The sequence below is a fragment of the Tremella mesenterica genome (assembly GCF_000271645.1).
Source record: "Tremella mesenterica DSM 1558 unplaced genomic scaffold TREMEscaffold_2, whole genome shotgun sequence".
Classification (NCBI taxonomy): domain Eukaryota; kingdom Fungi; phylum Basidiomycota; class Tremellomycetes; order Tremellales; family Tremellaceae; genus Tremella; species Tremella mesenterica.
In genome coordinates this window covers 2,243,871-2,263,413 of record NW_006711226.1, presented here as the reverse complement: position 1 = coordinate 2,263,413, position 19,543 = coordinate 2,243,871, and the positions used below count along the sequence as shown (strand labels likewise).

General features: G+C 49.9%; 6 protein-coding genes across 6 annotated transcripts in view; 4 read left to right on the top strand and 2 right to left on the bottom strand.

Annotated features, from left to right (window-relative positions):
• Nucleotides 1-63: 63 nt before the first annotated feature.
• Nucleotides 64-1,916, top strand: TREMEDRAFT_71222 (uncharacterized protein). Its single transcript, XM_007003039.1, has 3 exons — nt 64-624; nt 687-1,293; nt 1,484-1,916. The coding sequence occupies exons 1-3, from the start codon at nt 295-297 to the stop codon at nt 1,723-1,725; spliced, it is 1,179 nt and encodes a 392-aa protein (XP_007003101.1). The 5' UTR covers nt 64-294; the 3' UTR covers nt 1,726-1,916.
• Nucleotides 1,917-5,225: 3,309 nt separating this feature from the next.
• Nucleotides 5,226-10,049, top strand: TREMEDRAFT_73370 (uncharacterized protein; the record flags this gene model as incomplete). The annotated part of the gene is given in 12 exon segments (XM_007003082.1): nt 5,226-5,258; nt 5,306-5,426; nt 5,470-5,522; nt 5,542-5,629; nt 5,674-5,720; nt 6,053-6,176; nt 6,219-6,323; nt 6,369-6,474; nt 6,523-6,666; nt 6,714-6,837; nt 6,881-7,584; nt 7,634-10,049. The coding sequence occupies 12 exon segments, from the start codon at nt 5,226-5,228 to the stop codon at nt 10,047-10,049; spliced, it is 4,065 nt and encodes a 1,354-aa protein (XP_007003144.1).
• A 317-nt stretch (nt 10,050-10,366) lies between these two features.
• TREMEDRAFT_28127 (uncharacterized protein) lies at nt 10,367-11,059 on the top strand (the record flags this gene model as incomplete). Its single annotated transcript, XM_007002367.1, has 5 exons — nt 10,367-10,485; nt 10,533-10,634; nt 10,743-10,804; nt 10,866-10,941; nt 10,993-11,059. The coding sequence occupies 5 exons, from the start codon at nt 10,367-10,369 to the stop codon at nt 11,057-11,059; spliced, it is 426 nt and encodes a 141-aa protein (XP_007002429.1).
• Nucleotides 11,041-12,536, bottom strand: TREMEDRAFT_42980 (uncharacterized protein; the record flags this gene model as incomplete). Its single annotated transcript, XM_007002518.1, has 4 exons — nt 11,041-11,553; nt 11,595-12,036; nt 12,070-12,137; nt 12,172-12,536. 4 exons carry the CDS (start codon nt 12,534-12,536, stop codon nt 11,064-11,066), a joined length of 1,365 nt encoding a protein of 454 aa, XP_007002580.1. The 3' UTR covers nt 11,041-11,063.
• Nucleotides 12,537-14,621: 2,085 nt separating this feature from the next.
• TREMEDRAFT_27142 (uncharacterized protein) lies at nt 14,622-17,658 on the top strand (the record flags this gene model as incomplete). Its single annotated transcript, XM_007002244.1, has 18 exons — nt 14,622-14,677; nt 14,718-14,906; nt 14,943-15,034; nt 15,071-15,140; nt 15,182-15,232; nt 15,281-15,462; nt 15,498-15,598; nt 15,633-15,667; nt 15,703-15,860; nt 15,901-16,132; nt 16,173-16,271; nt 16,311-16,509; nt 16,550-16,673; nt 16,718-16,785; nt 16,828-17,003; nt 17,046-17,075; nt 17,118-17,213; nt 17,274-17,658. 18 exons carry the CDS (start codon nt 14,622-14,624, stop codon nt 17,656-17,658), a joined length of 2,343 nt encoding a protein of 780 aa, XP_007002306.1.
• A 76-nt stretch (nt 17,659-17,734) lies between these two features.
• Nucleotides 17,735-19,543, bottom strand: part of TREMEDRAFT_27179 (uncharacterized protein) — a gene marked incomplete at both ends in the record, with an annotated part of 2,166 nt that continues 357 nt past the window's right edge. Inside the window, 7 exons of the mRNA XM_007002251.1 lie at nt 17,735-17,962; nt 18,106-18,212; nt 18,302-18,403; nt 18,509-18,685; nt 18,728-18,754; nt 18,883-19,274; nt 19,426-19,537. Of these exons, the coding sequence (XP_007002313.1) occupies nt 17,735-17,962; nt 18,106-18,212; nt 18,302-18,403; nt 18,509-18,685; nt 18,728-18,754; nt 18,883-19,274; nt 19,426-19,537 (1,145 nt within the window). The remainder of the gene's footprint in view (nt 17,963-18,105; nt 18,213-18,301; nt 18,404-18,508; nt 18,686-18,727; nt 18,755-18,882; nt 19,275-19,425; nt 19,538-19,543) is intronic.

Below are 19,543 nucleotides of genomic sequence, written 5' to 3'. Positions count from 1 at the left end.
CGCTTGTAACTCCGCGACATTTGACGCCCTCAACACCTCTTCCCCTTTCTTCACTCATTCACCCACTCATTCACGCACTCATTCACTCACTCGATCACCCACTCTTTCACTCACTCGATCACTCACTCGATCACCCACTCATTCACTCACTCATTCACTCACTCACCTGCACACTTACCACACCTCCCATTCCCATCTCGTTCGATCACGACACGCCGTCCCTGACATCGCCGCAGGTTGTCTTTGAATGAGCAAAGCCGGAAGTGCATCTGCCCAGGCGACTGCACACTTCAGATGACTTGCAGGAGGTTGAAGGAATCGCGACGGGTCAAGTCGGAGACTGCCAGACAATCCCTTCCCTTCCGTCTTTTCTCTCGACCCCCTCTTACTCTCCTGTCCCCTCCATACACCGTCGAGCAAGCTCGCTACGTTGAAAGCAATCGCACGGAACTGGTCGCAAAGTTTTCCCAAGAGAAAAAGATCGCTCCTTCGGGAAACATTGCGGTGGTCAACCCCTTGTACGATGGAGATTCAACCGCCAGGTTTGCGGCTTTCCGGTTCACAGGATGTGTGAGGGAGGAGGACAGGCAGGTGTTGGAAGAAGGCGTGTTGAAGCTGAAGGATGTGAGTCCGCCGCCGTCCAACTTCATCCCTTCCCATGTCATCTGCCTCACGCTGACCGTCAGTCACCTCTCCGCCCCCATCACACCGTCGCCCACGGAGACGACTTTCATCAGTGGTGGTTCGGCGTCTGGTGTCGTTACGCGGCGCATTCTATCCTCAGCGGCGACACTCGTCATCCCAAGGTCACCAAACAGATCCAATCCCTTCTCAAACAGTATGACTCTATCTTCGGCGGTTGCCTACGTCCCAGGATCCGCCAGATCGACCGCCCCACTGCTGTTCGCATGGCTTACCAGCATCGTGACCACGCTCAGTACCTCCGTCTCCTCGACAAAGTCTTTCGCATGAAGATGCAAATTGACCCCCGACCCCAAACTCGTCGGCCACGGATATCCGCGAAGTCGGCTGCCGGGATTGCCAAGACCAAGAGGACGATGCAGTCGTTCTCAAAATACGTCCTTGCGTGCTTGAAAAGTGGCAAGAAACGGCCGACCTTCACTGCCTTCGCCGAGACCCACAAACAATTCCTCAAATCTTTTTCCGGGACGTCGAAGGCCCTGGCGACGACACACCGTCACAATCTGTCGTTCCGAATGGGTGGGATTGGGACGATGATGGCGGTTTCATGGGGAGAAGGGACCGATTGGCACTATGACCGAAGGGATAGCGGTGAGTGTACAATTTACTAGACAACTTCGCCAGCTCGGTGGCCGTCTGGATGGAGGCGAAGTGAGCAATTAAGCGACCGGATCGGATTTTTGTTTGAACTGGAACTTCCCAACACACACCGGCCCCTGACGAGCTTTTCCACACGATATTACTTATACGAAGTGATATATTGGTAGCCGCTGACAGATAGGCAACCGCTACACTGTCATCACCGTCCTCGGCCGTGCGGCCTTGCTCCACCTCCCCCAGCTCGGTTACACATTGAGGATCAAGCCGGGAGACGCCGTTGGATTCCTTGCCGAACAACAGCTGCACAAGCTGGAGCTCGACAAAAGTGACACGTCAGAAGGACCGCAGATTGTGTTTACATGTTGGACGGATAGGTTCACGTCGGAGAGCTCGTCTCAGTACAAGTCTTTCTACCGACGCTGATGACACTGTGGTCGGAGCTAGGATCCCAAGGGATGTGGAGGCTGATCGACGTAGCATCCGTACTGCTTGAAGGAGAGTGTTGGATATAAGACAACCAGCACGGAGGCAATTGGGGATTCCCACTTTTGCATAGCTGTTGTCACTATGCCTTGTATGTATTTGCAACGGACATGCATTGGATTGCATGCTCTACGGGTCAAAAATCCGGGGCGGGCGACACCTGACCGGTCGCTCGTGAATCCTCGATCCTCACGAGTGCGTGGCCGACTGCAGCTGAGATGGATCTCCCACATGGAGAATGGGAAGATCTTCCAGACGGGGCCAGGTCCGTTGAACGATGAGCAGACCGGTCTTCGTAATCCGGCGCTGGGATTCTGACGGATCCCTGTCTTGATCATATGAAAGTCGAGGGTCAAAGTCGATGCGAGACAGGTGCTGGTTGATGGAAAGGGAAGCGGTGAAGAAGTGGTCTGTAGGCTGAGTCATGATGCTATGTGAGCGAGTTGTGAGATTGGGGGTGGAACAGATGGCTCACGAATATGCGACAATGGGCATGTCACCTCGAAACGGTGAAACGTCATGATGCATGATGTCGAGTGGACCCGATGTGACGTTCTCCTCGACATGAATTGTCCGTCCATGGCTTGATCATCGTCCGGACATTCAAACGGTCGCTACCCCCTCCAGCCTCACTCGAGCTGGCTTCTCCTTGCTTGGGACGCATCGGCTCCCTGGACTCCAAGCGCTGACCATTCTGCTCGATAGCCATGGCCTCAGCCTCAGCTCGAGGCTCGGCTCTGCCTGTGATCGTTCGACCCCGGCGCGGTACTCAACGGCCTCTTGCTCCATGGCTCCACTGGCTGTCGTGTCAGTGAAGGGACTCTACAGGCAGGAGTTGTGTACTCACCAGACAGTGGCGTGTGGTGTCCAGTCACTTCAAGTCCATGGCGTCCAGTCATTTTGGCTCTATAGTCAGCAAGGGAGCGGGATAGCAACAGAGAGGTCAGAGATGATAGCAACCAAATGTCGTATGGCGTGGATAAACCGGGCGGCCGGGAATCGGATTCAGAATAGGGTCAAAGGGGAGACAGGTGACCAAACTTACCTATACAGTCCAAACCGTGATACGGCATACGCTTGCGTGGCAAGCAGGCTCATGATTTATCAGGGTGTGTAATATCTGAGGTTGTTGAAGATATAGTAGAAACAAGTTTGCTCGACTCCTAAGGTATGATATATCAAAGTGTATGACGTTTGATAGGTATTCGGTATTCCTTATCACAGATCCGACTGTATGCAATACTCCGTCCAACACCGATGGATGTGGCATGTGGCACTCGGGAACTTTTTGACATGTTTCAGTGCCACATCTCTCGGATCCGCGCGATCAGGGTTGAGTGGAGAATGTAGCCCTTTATGTTACGTACTACACACACAAGTGCAAGTGGGTCAGGGTAAGTGGGAGACGAAAGGTTAAGTGTGCCGAACGATGAGGGAAGATACAGCCCTGACTGACCCCGATTTTATGTTTCAGTATGTAATCCGGGATCAGTTACTATCATGGTCATAAAGAGCTCAGGACGTGGGACGATCAGGACGCTATATCGGGCTTTCTAAGATGTTCGTCATCTGATTCCACAATGAACATGCGTATGCTGGCTTGCACGCCACCGTGGGCCGTGTGAATGAGCTGGGGTAGGCGATCGCGATCACTACAATGATGAATTAGCTTACAAGTAGACGATTTCGGGGGGTTCGTGCGTCTACGGCGTACTACCATGAAGTCAAGCGAACTTCATATTGAGGAACTAGTCCATGACATAAGATACGATCCGCGGAAGCAGGGCTAGCAGGCACAAGCGTCTGAGACGTCGAGACAAACCACGTTCTGAGCGGGGCAACCTGCGGAGTCGAAGCCGAAGAAAGGAAGTGAAACAGAACAGCCTGTCCAAAGCTCCGCGAGGGTAAGAGTAGAAAGTGAGAGAGAGTGTGTGCGATATATGGATCCATAGGTTCATAGATTCAGCCATCCTACCCCAGAGGCAAGCCATGGTACCATGGTCCTGCCAATATGATAGGCTTATCAACACTCGTGTTTCGGACGATCGGAAAGAGACGAAGATGACAAGACCAGTCACAAACGACTGATCGACTGAGTTCTGTCCGATCAACGGGCAACGGCAATCGAGCAGAGATCAGACAGAGAAATGGTACTTCCCAGCGGCCAGCGGTATAGCCGCGATTGACCCACGCCGGTTCTACGATCATCAAAGAAGACGATTGTCAGAAGGTCAGAGTTTGGACAAGCCCGTCCATGGCGATCAAACACCCGACACAGTGGGAATCAATCAGAATTTCACTACCAAGCGTTATAGCTGTGATTGACCCACGCCGGTTCCACGATCCACGATCACGAAAGAAGCTATAGGTGGGAATTTGGAACTAAGAAGGCCGTCCATGACGACAAACCACCCGAAGGTGATAGTGTTTCAGGAAGATTGGCACGATCACGAAAGAAGCTATAGTTGGGAATTTGGAACTAAGAAGGCCGTCCATGACGACAAACCACCCGAAGGTGATAGTGTTTCAGGAAGATTGGTGGCCGATCACCCTAATGCCGATCGAATCGCTGACAGAGGAACATTCCAGTGGTCGTTGGGCAGAAGATTTCCCCCAGCCCTGACGGCTGGCTACTTGTCACAGAAATTGGTAGAGGGATGCAGGAGGCCCGAGGCCTAAGGATCGTGGAGAGTGGGGAGGGACAAATCCTCGGAATCTCACATGTGAAGAAGCTCTTGCCATATCGCAGCGTGCAGCTTGGGCCGCTGATCATTAATCGAGCCCATGTTCGGGAGATTGCCAAATTTCTTTTACCAAATTCGAAACGCCGCTGGGGATCCTCGGATCAGACCCGAGGGTTCTTTAGGGCGTTTAACAGAACCCGGAAGCTTACGATTCAAATTTCTGACATTCCGTGATATGAACGTGCTCGAAATTTCTCACGACATGTGAGAGGCTGTAGAGGAATCATGGGGCGGCGATCATTGAAGCACGCAGGTGCACATTGACCCCAGCTGGCCAAGCTCAACACCTGTACACATACTTTCACTCTACCACCCAATTCAAGTATTGATTCTCTAGCTTCTCAATGCCCAAGATGGTGCTAGGCCGTGTGTTCAGCATGCAGCATGAGGTAGGCTGTTCACCGATGGAATGTGAGAAAAAGAGAAAAGTGACCTGCCGATCCTCGCGCACGGATCACGTCACAAGCTTCAGGAACGTTTGGGATCTGCGATTCTAGAGTTTTTCGAAGCGGAATGTTACCCTCTTGACGATCTGGACGAGATCTGTGGGGATGGATCCAAGATCCATGGAGCTAGTCAGAAGAAAATTTAGGATACTCTCTCTAAGTATAAAGACTGATATCCCCATAACTTCACTTCCAACAATCCTCCCACACCATCTTCAATTCCCTTCCATCCAAGCTTTGACAAACCAAAATGTTTTCCCACTGGAACCAGGAGAACACTGACGTGAGCATCCCATTCTTCATTCATATTGCTTGAAGCTGACGCAGAAGGAATTCTCAGTGATCCCAACCCCCGGTCTCCTGAAATCACCCATCAGGACATCGAGTGTCGGCTCGACAATCTTGCCACGAGCGGTCGGGCTTCACCACTCCGATCTTGAATTGGCCAAGTGTGAGTTTTCCAGCATTTGCTTTGCCGTGCTGATTTGCCACAGTACCCGAGAGAGGGGTTCACTCGGGGGAAGGATCAATTGTCGGTCCAAATTCTGTAAGTGCTTCTTCTACAGGGGCGACTTGAACTGAGACGTTATCAGAGACTCCGCTGGGACGATGAGGATTCCGTGCTCGCCAGGAGAAGCGGCAGCAGGAGAACTTGTAAGTCCGACCGTAAAGAATCGATAGTGGTCTCACGGTTACAGGTTTCGGAGGAGGTTACCTCTCCGGCTTGGTGATCCCGCAGACCCCTGTGAGTCTAAGCCTATTCCACATCTTGCTGCTCCACTTGAATCTGTGAACCTGTGGTGTCTCTGTCTCATCTCATCCTCATGCACCGCTTTGAACTCTTGAAGCCTTGAACCCTCGTCTTACCTGCTCTTCATCTGCTCCCCTCACCCCAATCCGTCTCTTATCGTCTCCCTCCTACTGTCACTGTCATCGCCACATCAACCGCCACCGCCACTTTTTTGACCTCTTTTGTCCTCACTTTTGTCGTCTCGCTTCGGTTTTGCGGGACTGGCCGCATGCCACGTGGTTTCACCTCCCCAGTAATTGTTTTCAACATGGCTGACTATCAAGCAGATCTGTCATGGTTGGGGCAGGGGTATTGTCAACGATGCCCAAACCTGCTGTATCATCTCCGTTGTCCAGCTCCTCCTCCACCTCCCTCCGATTCATTCGGCGATCCGGAACCATGTGGCTGGGGGTGAGTTTCTCTCGACTGTGTTGCTGAGTCTGATAAACTCAGGACATGAAAGCCTGTTCGAGCAGCTGGCTACCATCCGACAACACTCGTTCGGAGGGGATAGAGATCGTCCGATGTCCTCCAAATTGGTACAGGACATCTACCCTCGTTAGTTGTCCCTCTCACATGTTCATGAAACTCACTAATGAACAGTCCTGCAAAACGAGGGTGTCGACGTACAACTTGGAGAGCAGTTGGACATCATGGAGGTCCTCCCGGCCATGGTTGGCCACCTAGACCGGGACCTACGGAACAACGAGTCAGTCAAAATGCCGTGAACTCCACAAGACCGTCACTGACAGTCCAGCTCCCACGTTTCTTTGGTTGGGGAATGGTCAATGGACCTACAGTGCCCCCGTCACCCTGACCCCTGGCCGGTTGCATGTCCCATTCTTTCGGGGACAGGTGTTGTTTCGTGGTCCCATGGCGCCGCAGCCAACGTTCAACAGTGGTGTGTAACTTTGTCAACTCTGTGAATAATCGTGCTGACCAGAGCAGTTGCCCGGATTGTCGATCCGACGTTGCTGTCATGGTGACCGCTCCGGATGTCCTTTTCTCCCTGTGTGGACACCCGCAGGCTCAACTGCCACCGGCTGTGAGTTTTACCTGTGGGGACGAGGTGGTAAGTCTAAGATCCTTAGAGGAGAATGTTGCTGAATGAACAGATCACTTATGTCCCACACGGCGGAATTTACCACCTGGGAGAGGACCGCGGGGCTGGGCATTTCGTAACCCACGTGAAATCCCCTTTCGAAGGCAGTGGAGAGAGTTGTTGGTTGCTGGACGACCAACACCAGCCAAAGCCAATCCACGGCCAACCAGAAGGGGCTTTAGTGGCCATAGCATGGGTCAAAAGGGATCCAACCTCATTGCCTTCCGGGTCCCTTCCCTCCACATCGTCCTCCACTGTCCCCGCCCCCCCGAAGCCGCTTCCATCATGTCCAGAAGTGCCGAAGGAGTCCCTCACTGTCCCTGCTCCTGCCAAGACTCGTCCCGCTCCTACGAAGACTCATCCCGCTCCTACGAAGACTCGTCCCGCCCCTACGAAGACTCGTCCGGCTCCTACGAAGACTGGTCCCTCCAAGTCAGCCAAATCACTGTCGGCCGCTTTGGTTACTCCGACAATGTCGCCTGTAGAGAAAATGGCCGATCATTGTTGTCCCTCCTTTACTTCAGCATTGGTGGAAGCACTACGGCCTGTATTTCACGGTAGCGCTGATTCCGTTGTGGGGAAGTGGGAGGATGCAGTGAGAGCTTCAAAAAGCTCTGCTGCTGATCTGGTTTTGGAAGATGCAGTGGCGGATGAGAGAGAGCAGAGGTATCTTGCCAGCTGTCGCAAGCATGGGGTGGATTATCCAGGCATGGCCAGGTGAGCAGACCTTTCTGGCAGACACTCTTGCTTCAGCTGACAACGACAGACCCAACGGCTCCGATCAAGATGGCATCGCTATGCTGCTTTGCTGGCCCCCTCACCATCCGCATCCCCGTGTCCTGACAACCGCCAAATGGACTCCCCGATGTCTGATCCGGAAGGGTCATCAAGGCTACTCTTTAGAAGCTTTGGAGGTGAAACAGCCGGGGATTGATCACCAGAAGCTTCCTGCTTGGCGAAGACCCGTGCGAGCAATGGCGACGACCTTTCCCTTCGCCCAACGGAGCCCGGCGCACCTTGAAGCATTGTCGGAAATGTTCGAAACCTCGCTACAACGGGTCAAAGAGGTATCTACCTCGCGGACATCCAAGCCCTCTTTGACCATCGCACAAGGGACATTTGCCAAAGAGTCAGTTCTTCTGGCATTGGCCGGTCTTACCAATCGGGAACTCAGAAAACACGACTTTTGCCTTAAGTTCCCAGCATCGTTCATCTCTCACACCAACCCGAACGATTGTGCGCTCGTCCGAGGGGTCGCCTTTTACACAAGTGTAAATTCCCTCGACAAATCTGTCCACAATTCCCTCGACAGTTCTTCCCCGCACCAAACACTTCGTGGCGTTTTTCTCTTCATCTCTCACGGCTCGCAGGGCTGGTACGCCATCGGGCACGGCTCTCCAGACTCAGCCATTCGCGGCTACGCACTCGACATGGCGGTGAATTATGCCATGTCATTACAGAATGTGAAAGTCCCGGGAGACGAGTATTGGCTCTACACGACCTCTTCATGGCCGACGGGGGAGATATCGTTTCGCCAAATGAACGAAGAACTCATCAAGCAGAGAGGTCGAGAGATAACGTCAGGAGACGTGGTAGACAAGGACAACCTTTCTCCCCGACTGCTTTCTTGGATTGACGCCCAATGTTTGGAGTTATTACCAGTGGATCTCACAATTGGGCACACTTTCCTCTTTACCGTTCTGAGTGCGTTGCGCCGAAGGGAGAGTGACTTGGTCCCGAAGGAAGTCAAGAACAGCCGGGTAGCACAAGCACACGCCACACGGAAAGCAAATCTCGCGATGCGGACTGAAGCGGAGGTAATAGAAGATGCTCGTCGTGAACAACTTGCCCGAGCAGAACGTCAGAGACAAGGTCCCAGAGTACTTCGACCAGACGATCGACGCCGAGGTCCGGAAGCACGAGCTCGAGGGCTGAAAGCACTCAGCAAGGTCACACCCGAGGTGAGGGCTAGAGCAGCGAAACCTAGATGTGAAGCAATCGGGAGACGTACCGCCGAAAGTGAACTCGAGACTGGTAAAGTGGTCTCAGCTGTGCTACAAGAAGATGGAGGATTTTTCCGCTGGAACGAGGTTGATTGCGACGGCATAGGTGCGACATCGGCGAATACAAGGACAGATGGATTGCCGGGTCAGATGTTCACCATCGCTGAATGGTATCGTGTGTCGAAAGCTTCATCTGCCGGGTATTCCGCCATCGAGATGTGGTGGTGTCAAGCAGGGTTACTTTATGTTCGTTCAACCTGTCGCAAGTCATCATCAGTTTCTTCCTCTGTGGATTCTCGGTTCTCTTCTAGTAACTCCGAGGTGCAACTCAACGTGACCAATCGATACTGCTTGTGGTGTAAGGCGACAATCTTGGGGAGCGGGCCAAAGCCAAAATGCAGACCTGTAGTAGGATGGACGACCCTACGAGAGTTCAAGGTTTCAAAAAGAGACGCTGGACCGTCTCCTGATATGAAAATTCCCGACCTTGCTCTTCGAATGGAAAAAACTGTTGGGTTGGTGTACCACACTGGTGTCAGCCGCAGGGCCAGAAAGGGTGGTGATAACGCCCCTGTGAGTCTCACGATAGCCGCGGATAAAAGCAGAGGTGCCCCATTCTATCTTGATTTAGAACAGCTGCCTCCTCCGACCGTCACATCGTTGTTCCCGAACCAAAAACGTAGACGAGCCAAAGAAGCGATGCGCGACGAAAGGAAGAAAGCAGCCGCGACCACCGAATCCGATGCATGTCAACCATCTGAGCCGCCGATACTCGAAAATTCAAATGAATCAGCCAATGAGGAGGTTTCACCTAGAAAAAAAGCAAGGAAGGAGAGCGATAACATATCCGCCCAGTTGTCAGATGTCCAATATGTTTCGAGCGATGACAGTCCTAGCATAATACTTTTATCATCTCCTCTGCCTCTGGTATCCACAGCTTTGCGACCTACGAACGAGACCTCAGTACGAGTACTTCCTCATCCCCAAGTTGTAAAACCTTTAGCTCTGCGTCCGCCCCCGGAATCAAAGACACGAACTACTCGGCAACGACGGAAGAAATTCCCAGCTCAATCCACAACTCTGTTGCGGGATCCGGATGGAATGCTATCCATGGGGACACGCCAAACCGACCCAACTGATAGGCGTGAACCGGGGAAGAAAGGTAACAACACTACATGACGCGTTTCATAAGCCGTTAAAGGAGAATTGCTGATCGTTGCAGAAGCCTCTCACGATCATCTCGGCGTCCATCTGGTATACTTTGATGCTGCTTCTCTGGCTACTGTGTTAGCTTATTTACTCTAATGTCACCTTTTGTAGATATTATTGTGTATGAAAGGTATTGTTGCTCGCCGAACGGCCCGAGTCTGACACATCTGGGCTACTATGCTGGCGTGCAGCGCCACGTCGGGAGTAAATTGGGAAAATGCGGCTGATTCTCCGCTTTACTCGCCAGCGAAACTTGTCTTTTTAATCCGTCAACCTTCTTCCTCGTCATGCAAACCACTTCTATACCTCCTCCCAGTTCTCGTGCCGTTCTTCGATCTTACTACTGTCTCTGCGGAGATTTCGTCTTAGTCATACAGGGTAAATTAGACCGACTTCCTCAACGACAGTGAGCTCTTTCTTTCTTTCAGACGTTATGAGGTGTTGATGAGGAAGAACCGATCATGCTTATATCATCCGTTCGCAATCTGGTAGTGATCAACCGGCGAGAAAGTTCAAACTAAACGCTGAGCCTGGACAGAAGTATTTGTTGCGGAGGTGAGTCCCCCTTTCCCTTGTACAGTTGGAGGGAGAAGAAGTAGGAGTTGGTCTTAAGTTTCGAGCTATCAGTTGATTGGTATGAGTCGTGGAGAAGCTGACAGGAAGAAAAGATGGTGAGAATTACGAAATGCGACAACCGTTTCTATGTGGTAGATGCAAGTCGACGGGTAAGTCTATCTTGACTCTAGCTTTATTTGTCGACAGTGGTTGAGTAGAGTTGATCAACAGTGGCTTATCAGGTTACCCCTCCTCCTCCTGGAAGTGCACCATTCTTATACGTTTTGAAAGGTGCCATGACGGAACTGTAAGCTACTCTAGCTACTTTTACATCCGCACCAGTGTCGCTGATCCCTAGACAAGGCCGCGTACCTCCTGACGCTTTCGAAGGAGAATCGGATTTAGATCAAGAATCAACAACATAACATCCTATCTAGTATCTATCTCCGACAACAAAGATCCTGCTCTACTCCTCGCTCTTCCCAACCCTAATGGACTAGGACTCATTCCTCTTCCAAGTCTCGACACGCTACTGGATGTCCTACGTCTCGTACTTGCCATGGCTTCGCCGTAAGAAGGAGGGACTTCCCCAGTTTCAGTGATCTGTCCCGACATCAAACGATCGTAAACTATATTCCTCTCCAGCAGGGTATCTTCTTCGACTCGAGGGACGGAAGAGGATCTAGAAGCGGAAGAATCTCGCCTGTGATGTAATGTCATAGGGGCTAGAGAAATGTTGCGAAATTGTGGAGTGGAAGATACGATCGGATCTGCTGCTAAGCGAGGGATTGGGATACGGGAGTGAACGGTACATCCGGTAATGGGAGGTATGCCAGTGGTTGGGTTGACAGCGGCGTAAGTGGGGAGGGAATTCCATTGGGTATTTACCCGACAGTCCAATATCTTTATAGGTGTTTCACTAAGATTAGCTCATGTTACGAAGACATGATCAAAACTCACATTATAATGTCAAATTGCTTCTTTCTTCCTTTCCCTTCATCTGCCTCGTCCCCTCTCTCCACCCTGATGGTGACTTTTAACGAATGCGATATATTAATATTTGTTCGCTCGTGTCGAGCTGTGAAGCGGATTTTGGTACGACAATCGGGTATCTTGAGATCGGTCTCTAGGTGCCAAGGTCCAAGTGGATCCATTAAAGAGGCATACATATCGTCCTCTTCCATCCTATTCAGACTTGACCCACCCGGTGCGTCGCTTCGAGCAGCGTGAAGGGCCAGGGGGGCCAAGGGCGAGTTACGTGCGGCATCTGGATCTTCCGAGATTATCGGCAAAAGAGGATCACGTTCTTTCTTCTCGTTTTGTCTATAAAAGGCAAGGACGAACCTACGTGGGTTTTCGTGACGGGCGACTTGACGTTTTTGTGCGTAATAATCTGCTTTTTCTACATGTCAGCGGGAACAGATCACTGACTTACCCTCTAAAGCCACGGTTATACGATGTATCTTGCACTTTGCCAAAGGCATGAGACGTATTCCCATGGGTCTGACTTCAGCACAGTCACATCTTCGTCACTCACATAAGTCCTCCGACAGGGAAAGCTTTTCCACCGAGTGCTATTTGATATCGCATCTGCTCCTCCCACTGCCTCTCCACCAACACATTCTCCGTCTCTTCCAAGTCATCCTCCTGCGGAGTGGCAATCATCGTCACTTCCATCTCCTCGATCAGGTTTGGCGACAATGCCCCAGCTCGCACCACGACCGCTTTGAGCTTGTATATCACCGTACCAAAGTCGCCATGGACGGTGGGAGGAGTGTTGGTAGGGATCGGGAAGGAGATTGGATAGTTGTACGTGCCCTTCCTGAATTCTTGCCAATGAACGATATCTTCTGCCTCGTCGTGACCAATTCCGAGAGCTTCGGTGAGACCTTTAATACCCATATGTCTACCTCGACCCCGAGAGTCACTTCTCTCCCTGACCGCTGGACTACCTTCTCTGCGCTCACGAGATCGACTTCGTCTCCCTGCACCACCCCGACCGAAAGGTGGGACAAAATCTTCCTGACCTGAAGATCCGGCTCGAGAGCGGAGAGATCCCCCATCCAACATGCGGGAGGGAACGGCGGTGCCACTGCGCATGGAGAACCCGCTACCGCTGACATCCACGCCGCTGGGAGTGCGAGACCTTCCTATCGTGGTGCCTGCCCTGCTTCGACTTTTGGAAGGTTGCCGATTGACTCTGTCTTTCACATCTTGACTGAGACCTCTGAGCACGGCAGAGAGGCTGAAGCTGTGGGATTTCCGACCTCGATGTTCTACGGGGGGTTGTGGAGGTGGGTTTATTGCTTGACCAGAGGTGGAACGTGACGATCCCGAAGGTCCATGTTCTACGATGGTGGATGAGCTGTTATCGCGGACTTCGGCGAGATTGATCGATGATCGGTCAGAGGTGGACGATGGAGCGGGGCGAGATCCCCGAGATAGCCTAGATCTTCCGTGGAGTTGAGAAGTAGTCTCAGGTAAGGCCTCGTTAGAATTCTGATTGATAGAAGAGGGTAGAGATGGTATGGGAGATCCGCGAAGAGGGGTGGATGAGCGGGAAATCGGCTGAATGGCAGATAATACCGGGTGGCGATCGAGATTCTGTTCGTGTGATGATCCGCCGGATAAAGAAGTGGTGGACGTTGTGAGTGACGAGTCCATAGTTCGGATAGAAGCCGCTCTACTGACGTGGGCATCCTGTCCATCTGGTTGGAGCAAATCTTCACTGCTCGAATCTTCCGTAGGGAGAGCAGCGCGGGCTGGAGGGAGGTCTGGGGCAGGACGACGATTACACCTAGGCTCTGTCCGTTGAGGCGTCCAAACGCTATCTTCGACCACGGTCTGGTTGGTCAAATCATGTATCAAAGCACCAGGACCTCCAGGAGGTTGAGAAGGTGAACGAGAGGGGGCGGCGGAAGCTATGGGTGATAAGACGGATTCGTGGGTTAGAGCCGGAGGTCGAAAGCTTGCAGGTAAGGAATCCGCTCGAATGGGAAGATGATCCGCCATGGACGTATAGGCGGGTGAAGGTCCTCTTTCTTGAATGACCAATTCTTCTAAACGTGGAATGAGTGGAATTTCACCGTCCCTTCCACTGGCCCTTCTTGAGAAATCATTCTGACCTATCCCATGTGTCGAACCTGAAGGTTGAGAAGGTATGACACTTGCGCTTCTCAATTCCGGTCGCATCCTATCTCTCCCTCTACTAATATCCACCTCATCCTCTTCATCCTCAACAACCTCATCTTCCACTTCCCATTGAGGTAGGGCTACACCCGGTCCGACTGACGCCGCTCTCCTCCCCGATCCCGATCGTCCGGTGGGATCCGGTTGTGCGGAGAAGAACGTGGTTTGAGCAGTGAGCAATTCGTGCTCTTCGAACGTGTCCACACGTCGAGGACCTATGCCTACGAGTCAGTAGAGTACACCAGATTAAACTCACCCTCTGGCCACTCCGTCCTCGCTCTACCGTCCAGCTTGATGTAAATACTCTTGATCCTCATAGATTTATGCAGTTTCAGAGTCAAGAGACCCCGCAACATGGCAGGTTGAGCGTCTCGGATCACCTGAGGTCGACCTCGAAAGTCCAGACCGGTGGAAGGGCCACGGAGAAAGATGACAGGCTCTGTGAGCCTGATCTGGAGAGGCCTATCGCTCTTCCCCATGATGGTGTAAGGAGAAGAAGATTCCAGCCGATAATGTTGGAGGATAAAGGGAGTCAAAGGAAGTCCGGTGTCTGATGATCAAGCCGCATGGTTTTCACTCGGCATAACGGCTGCTATTGACCATGTCGATTGATGAAAGTTGAGTATGCACAAAGTGAGAGAGAGGTCGAGTACAAGGAAAAAGGAACCACGCTGTGTCAAAGTTTCCACTTCCGTCGGAAACGACGTCGTCTTCCACACCATCCACATCGTGCATGTTGCCATGACCAACGTTAACGACGATATTGACGACGACATGGAAGGCAGCAAGGTCGGTCGTATGGATCATGACGATCATACTACTCTGTCAAAGTATACTTTGTATGAGACAAAAGGGTTGGTGAGATCAACTCGTCCGCTGATCGCTGACGACCAGCCGGCTTATCATCGCCGCCAGCAGCGGGGACGTCCACAAAGTCTTGAAGATAGATCGTACCGACCCCACAGGTCTCAGCGTCGTTCAAGATCCCACCACATACACTCACAGAGAGCTGGAACAACTCCTGTTGATGATAAAAGATGGTAACAAGAGTCAGGGTGGGCTGGAGAAGGTCATGGATTTCTAGTGAGTCTTAAGAACCAGTGTGAGAGCTGACCGTAGTGGATTGATCGGTTTCGTTAGGTTCACCGCTGGATGGTATTTGATAGGTATAGCCAAACGATCCGTTGTTGGGCTTCTCGGGGGTCATTATAGTGAGTTCTCGGGTATGTTTTCTAGCTGATCACTAGTTTACCACTGCGACGAAACGGCTGTTTTGCCAATACCCACCAAACCCGATCGTAGCTCTCAAGAGACCAAGTGAGAAATCAGTTAATTACTATTGACTTCACTCACCTCAGGTTACTGGCCACTTTCCAAACTGTGGATCTTACCAAAAATTTCTACTTTTCGTTAGTCCACCGACCACTAATCACCGACCAAGCCTCGCTGACAACTAGCTATTCTTACGACATCACCAACACGCTCCAGACCAACCTCACGATCTCTGACGCTGATCGGAAATGGAACTCTCGTTTCATGTGGAACCACCGTCTCCTTACCCCCGCCTTTGACTTGGACGCTCCAAGAGGACAAAGTAGATGGATACTGCCCATGATCCGAGGTTTTGTGGATCAAGCCAGTGAGTTCATTCACTATAGTTTCTGCTGATATCAGAAATCCAGGTCTTCACTCGGACCATATATCTTACTTTACTGGCTAGACGATCGAGATTTTACGCTGGGGCTAGATATCTCACCAGAGGTGTCAATGAGAATGTAAGTCAAACATGATTTTTGGAGCTGACGATAGGGACATGTGGCAAATGAAGTGGAGACCGAGCAAATGTGAGTGTGTATCAAGAGGATTTCGCTAAATTCAGTGTCTCTGAACCACTCGCTACTGGTTTTGGTATAGAACATGGTAAAGCGAATAAAGCGGCATATGGCGGTTACACATCTTTCGTTCAATATAGAGGTTCTATTCCTGTTATGTGGCACCAAGAATCGAATCAAATGACCCCAAGACCACCGATCGAGAGTGAGTGCTTGTATAAACAAATGACTTTGACTAATTTTAGTCACTATCAAAGATCCGTTCTACACTCCAGCGGCGAAACACTTTGATGATCTGTTAGGCAGATACGGTGCTCCTATATATATTCTGAATCTCGTCAAAAGTCGCGAGTCAGTTCCGAGAGAAAGTAAATTGTTATATGAGTACGGTCAATGTGTCCAATATCTTAATCAATTCTTACCAGAGGGGAAGAAGATGGTTTACATCGCATGGGATATGGCACAAGCAACCAAAAAGTACGTTTCATCTTTCTATCATGCAAATGCTGATTGACAGTGGTCATCAAGACATCATGGGTGTTTTAGAAGACATTTGTGAAGAAAGTCTAGCAGCTACGAATTTCTTTCACGGTGGTTCAAGTCGTAGTCAACAAGGGTGAGTTAAATCACCCAATTGACATTATCTGACAAGAAGAGAGCAACAACGACGTGTTGGTCCATTATTACAACAAGGTATTCTACGTACCAATTGCGTAGATTGTTTGGATCGTACAAACGCAGCTCAATTCGCTATTGCTAAACGTGCTTTGGGACATCAACTCTTTTCACTCGGTTTCCTCTCTGCACCGGATAAATTACCTTTCAACTGTGATGCCGTGGACGTTTTGACAGAGGTGAGCTAGTGATTCATTGTTCAACGAGCTGAGTTTGTAGATGTATCATGATCACGGTGATACTCTAGCATGGCAATATACTGGAAGTGCATTGGTGAATAGAGTAGATACATATCGAAGAACAAAAGCTACTCAATGGACATCACATTCTAGAGATTTACTAGGTATCTCTTTGTTTCATACTCCGATGATTCAAATTGACACTTAGAAAATATCAGAAGGTTTTATACCAACTCTATGCTTGACGCCGATAAACAAGCAGCTATCAACCTTTTCGTCAGTCTTTCAGCTTTTAAACCCACAGGGATTGACTTTTAGCTCGGTGTGGAACCTTCTGCACCTGTTTATAAAGCGGACAGACCACATTATCGACAATGGTTCACACCCTCTCATCTTGATCCACCAAAGGTGGAAGTGCTCGAACCTGTCAATGAGGTATTTAAAGAGTATTACAAACCTCATATACTCTCTCAGTTGGATAGATTGTACGCATTGTAAGTCATTTCTCACATCAAGTGAGTATAGCTGATGATCAGCACCATGAACTCTACCAACAGGTTTCACGCGTATGTCTTTTGAGGAATAGTGTTGAGATATTGACGAGATAGACGGTCAAAAGGTGATCATGGAAATAGTCCATTCACTTCACGTAACCGACCTCTTCGATCAACGACAGCGATGGATGATACTTCTTCCATACCAGAGTACGTACCATTCACCATTCTCTTCACAAGTATTTGATACTGAGGATGAACTGATATTAGACCTCGACGCTCTGAAACTGACAACAAACCCAATTCTTCTGAAATTAAATCAGATCCTCATCCTATCGAAACACTCATATCATCTCTACTCGATCCACCTGATATCGATCAACGTGCTCAGGAATACGATTGGTATACACATTATCACGCTGACGAACTTGTTTCGTCTCATACCATAGGAGAAGAGAAAGATCTACAATTGTATCTTCGAGCGGCGCAATTAGCAGAGGGTCAAGATGTCGAAAGACTTTTGGATGTGGAAGGTTCAGGGAATGTCGTATCGAATTGGATCATAAGTGATAATAGAGAAAAATGGGAGATGAAAGATGAAGTAATGGTACCTCGTGTTAATGTTCAATTGTATGAGAAATGGTCAGAAACATGATAAATTCATAGACATGAAAAATCTTGTTGTTGTACATTCAATTCATTTACAAGAGATGGATGAATGTTGAGATAGACTAAAGTTTAACACGCATCATGATAGCTTTAGTCCTAGTGACATGATCATAACCAAAAGTAGAAAGACTGATACCTCTTCCTGAATCTTTCCATCCACTCCATGGTAATGCAGGATCGAGAGCGTCACATCTGTTAAGATAAACAGTACCGCATTCTAGTTCTTCGGATAGTTGTTGGAACGCGGAGAGGGAGGTAGGGTCAGTGGGAGATGTCCAAATGGATGCGGTCTGAGTGTTAGTCGAGGTCAATTTGCGGAGCTCCATAATGGTTCCTTTCACTAGTGAAAGATGTGACTCTTCTTTAGAAAAGTTGAAAAGAGTTGATATTTGGTAATAGTGAAGAAAGATCATACAGAGGAGAAACAACTCACCAGACCATAAGGAGAATCATTCATCAATCCTAAAGCTTCTTCATCACTTTCAACCTTCATGATCCCTACAACAGGTCCGAAAGTTTCTTCCATCATTATCTCCATAGCTAACATCAGTCACATTCGACACTTTACAGAATTGACAGATGAAGAGTACAGGGAGGGAAAGAAGGGTGAGATGTATCATGTAACTCACAATGATCGACATTGATGAGCACTTGTGGACCAACAAGAGTTGTACCTTCTTTGGCAGCGGAAAAATGAGATTCGTCCAGTACTAACTGTGCCCCGGCGGCGACTGTCATGTCAGTTTGTGTTCAAAAGGATATGGAGTTTTTTTTCGATTCAACCCGAAGAGGGATCTCGAAAGTGATATTTAGGTGGATACAAGCTTATAACTCACCAGCATCTTTGACTTGTTTCCGAATCCTCTCTGCAGCCGCCAGAGATACGACCGGTCCTAATGTCGTCTCTGGATCTAATGGATCACCAACTTTGTATCCCTTGGCAACTTCCACAAACTTATCCACGAATTCTTGGTAGACAGACGAATGAACGTATATTCTTTCTACGGCGCAACCTTACATCAGCTTCCTGACTATTCTGTCAGAGTGGAACTCACATGATTGTCCAGAATTGAACATTGCGCCTGGATATCAGTTTTTGCACACATTGTATCGAATCAAAAATCTCCTCTTAATTCTGAGGTCCGCTCGTAAGACATAGGGGAAAGAAGGTGACGTCGGGCAAAAATGATGGTGATAAGAATGGACCTACCATCCACAAGCTGTTCCGCCGTCCAAGCAACGTCAACATCATGTCTCACATAAGCTGGATCTTTCCCTCCAAGCTCCAGATTAACAGCTTTGAACCCTTTCCCACCCGCAGCAGCCTGTTGGACCGCCCTTCCTCCAGCCACGCTCCCGGTAAATGCCACTAGTTCCACTCTCGGGTCGGTACATAGATACTTCAGGGTGGTTTCTTGTGACAAATGGACAACTTGGAGTACATTCGGGGGAAGACCGGCTGATAACATGGTGGAGAGGACCCGTTCGGCCGGGACTGGAGTTTGAGGGGCGGGTTTGATTATTACGGCGTTGCCGGAGAGGATAGCGGGTAATACAGAATTGACTGTACATAAATGAGGATAGTTCCAGGGGGTTATGACGCTAAAAGTTAGTTACACTTGAACCTCGCATGTTTGATCCACTCTCCGTCAAGGGGAGGGAAGGATGGTCAAGGTGAGCAAGACGATGAATAGGGTTTCTGGCGGAATGTCGAGAATATCGGATTGTGGAGATTGGGAATATGTGGACATACGCTATAACCCCTAGAGGTTGTTTGAGGATAGTACGTTTATGTACCTCCGTATCGGTGTCCGTCTGAGGGATAGGTTCAAGACATTTCTTAGCAATCTTGATCAGATGTCGAGCTCGAT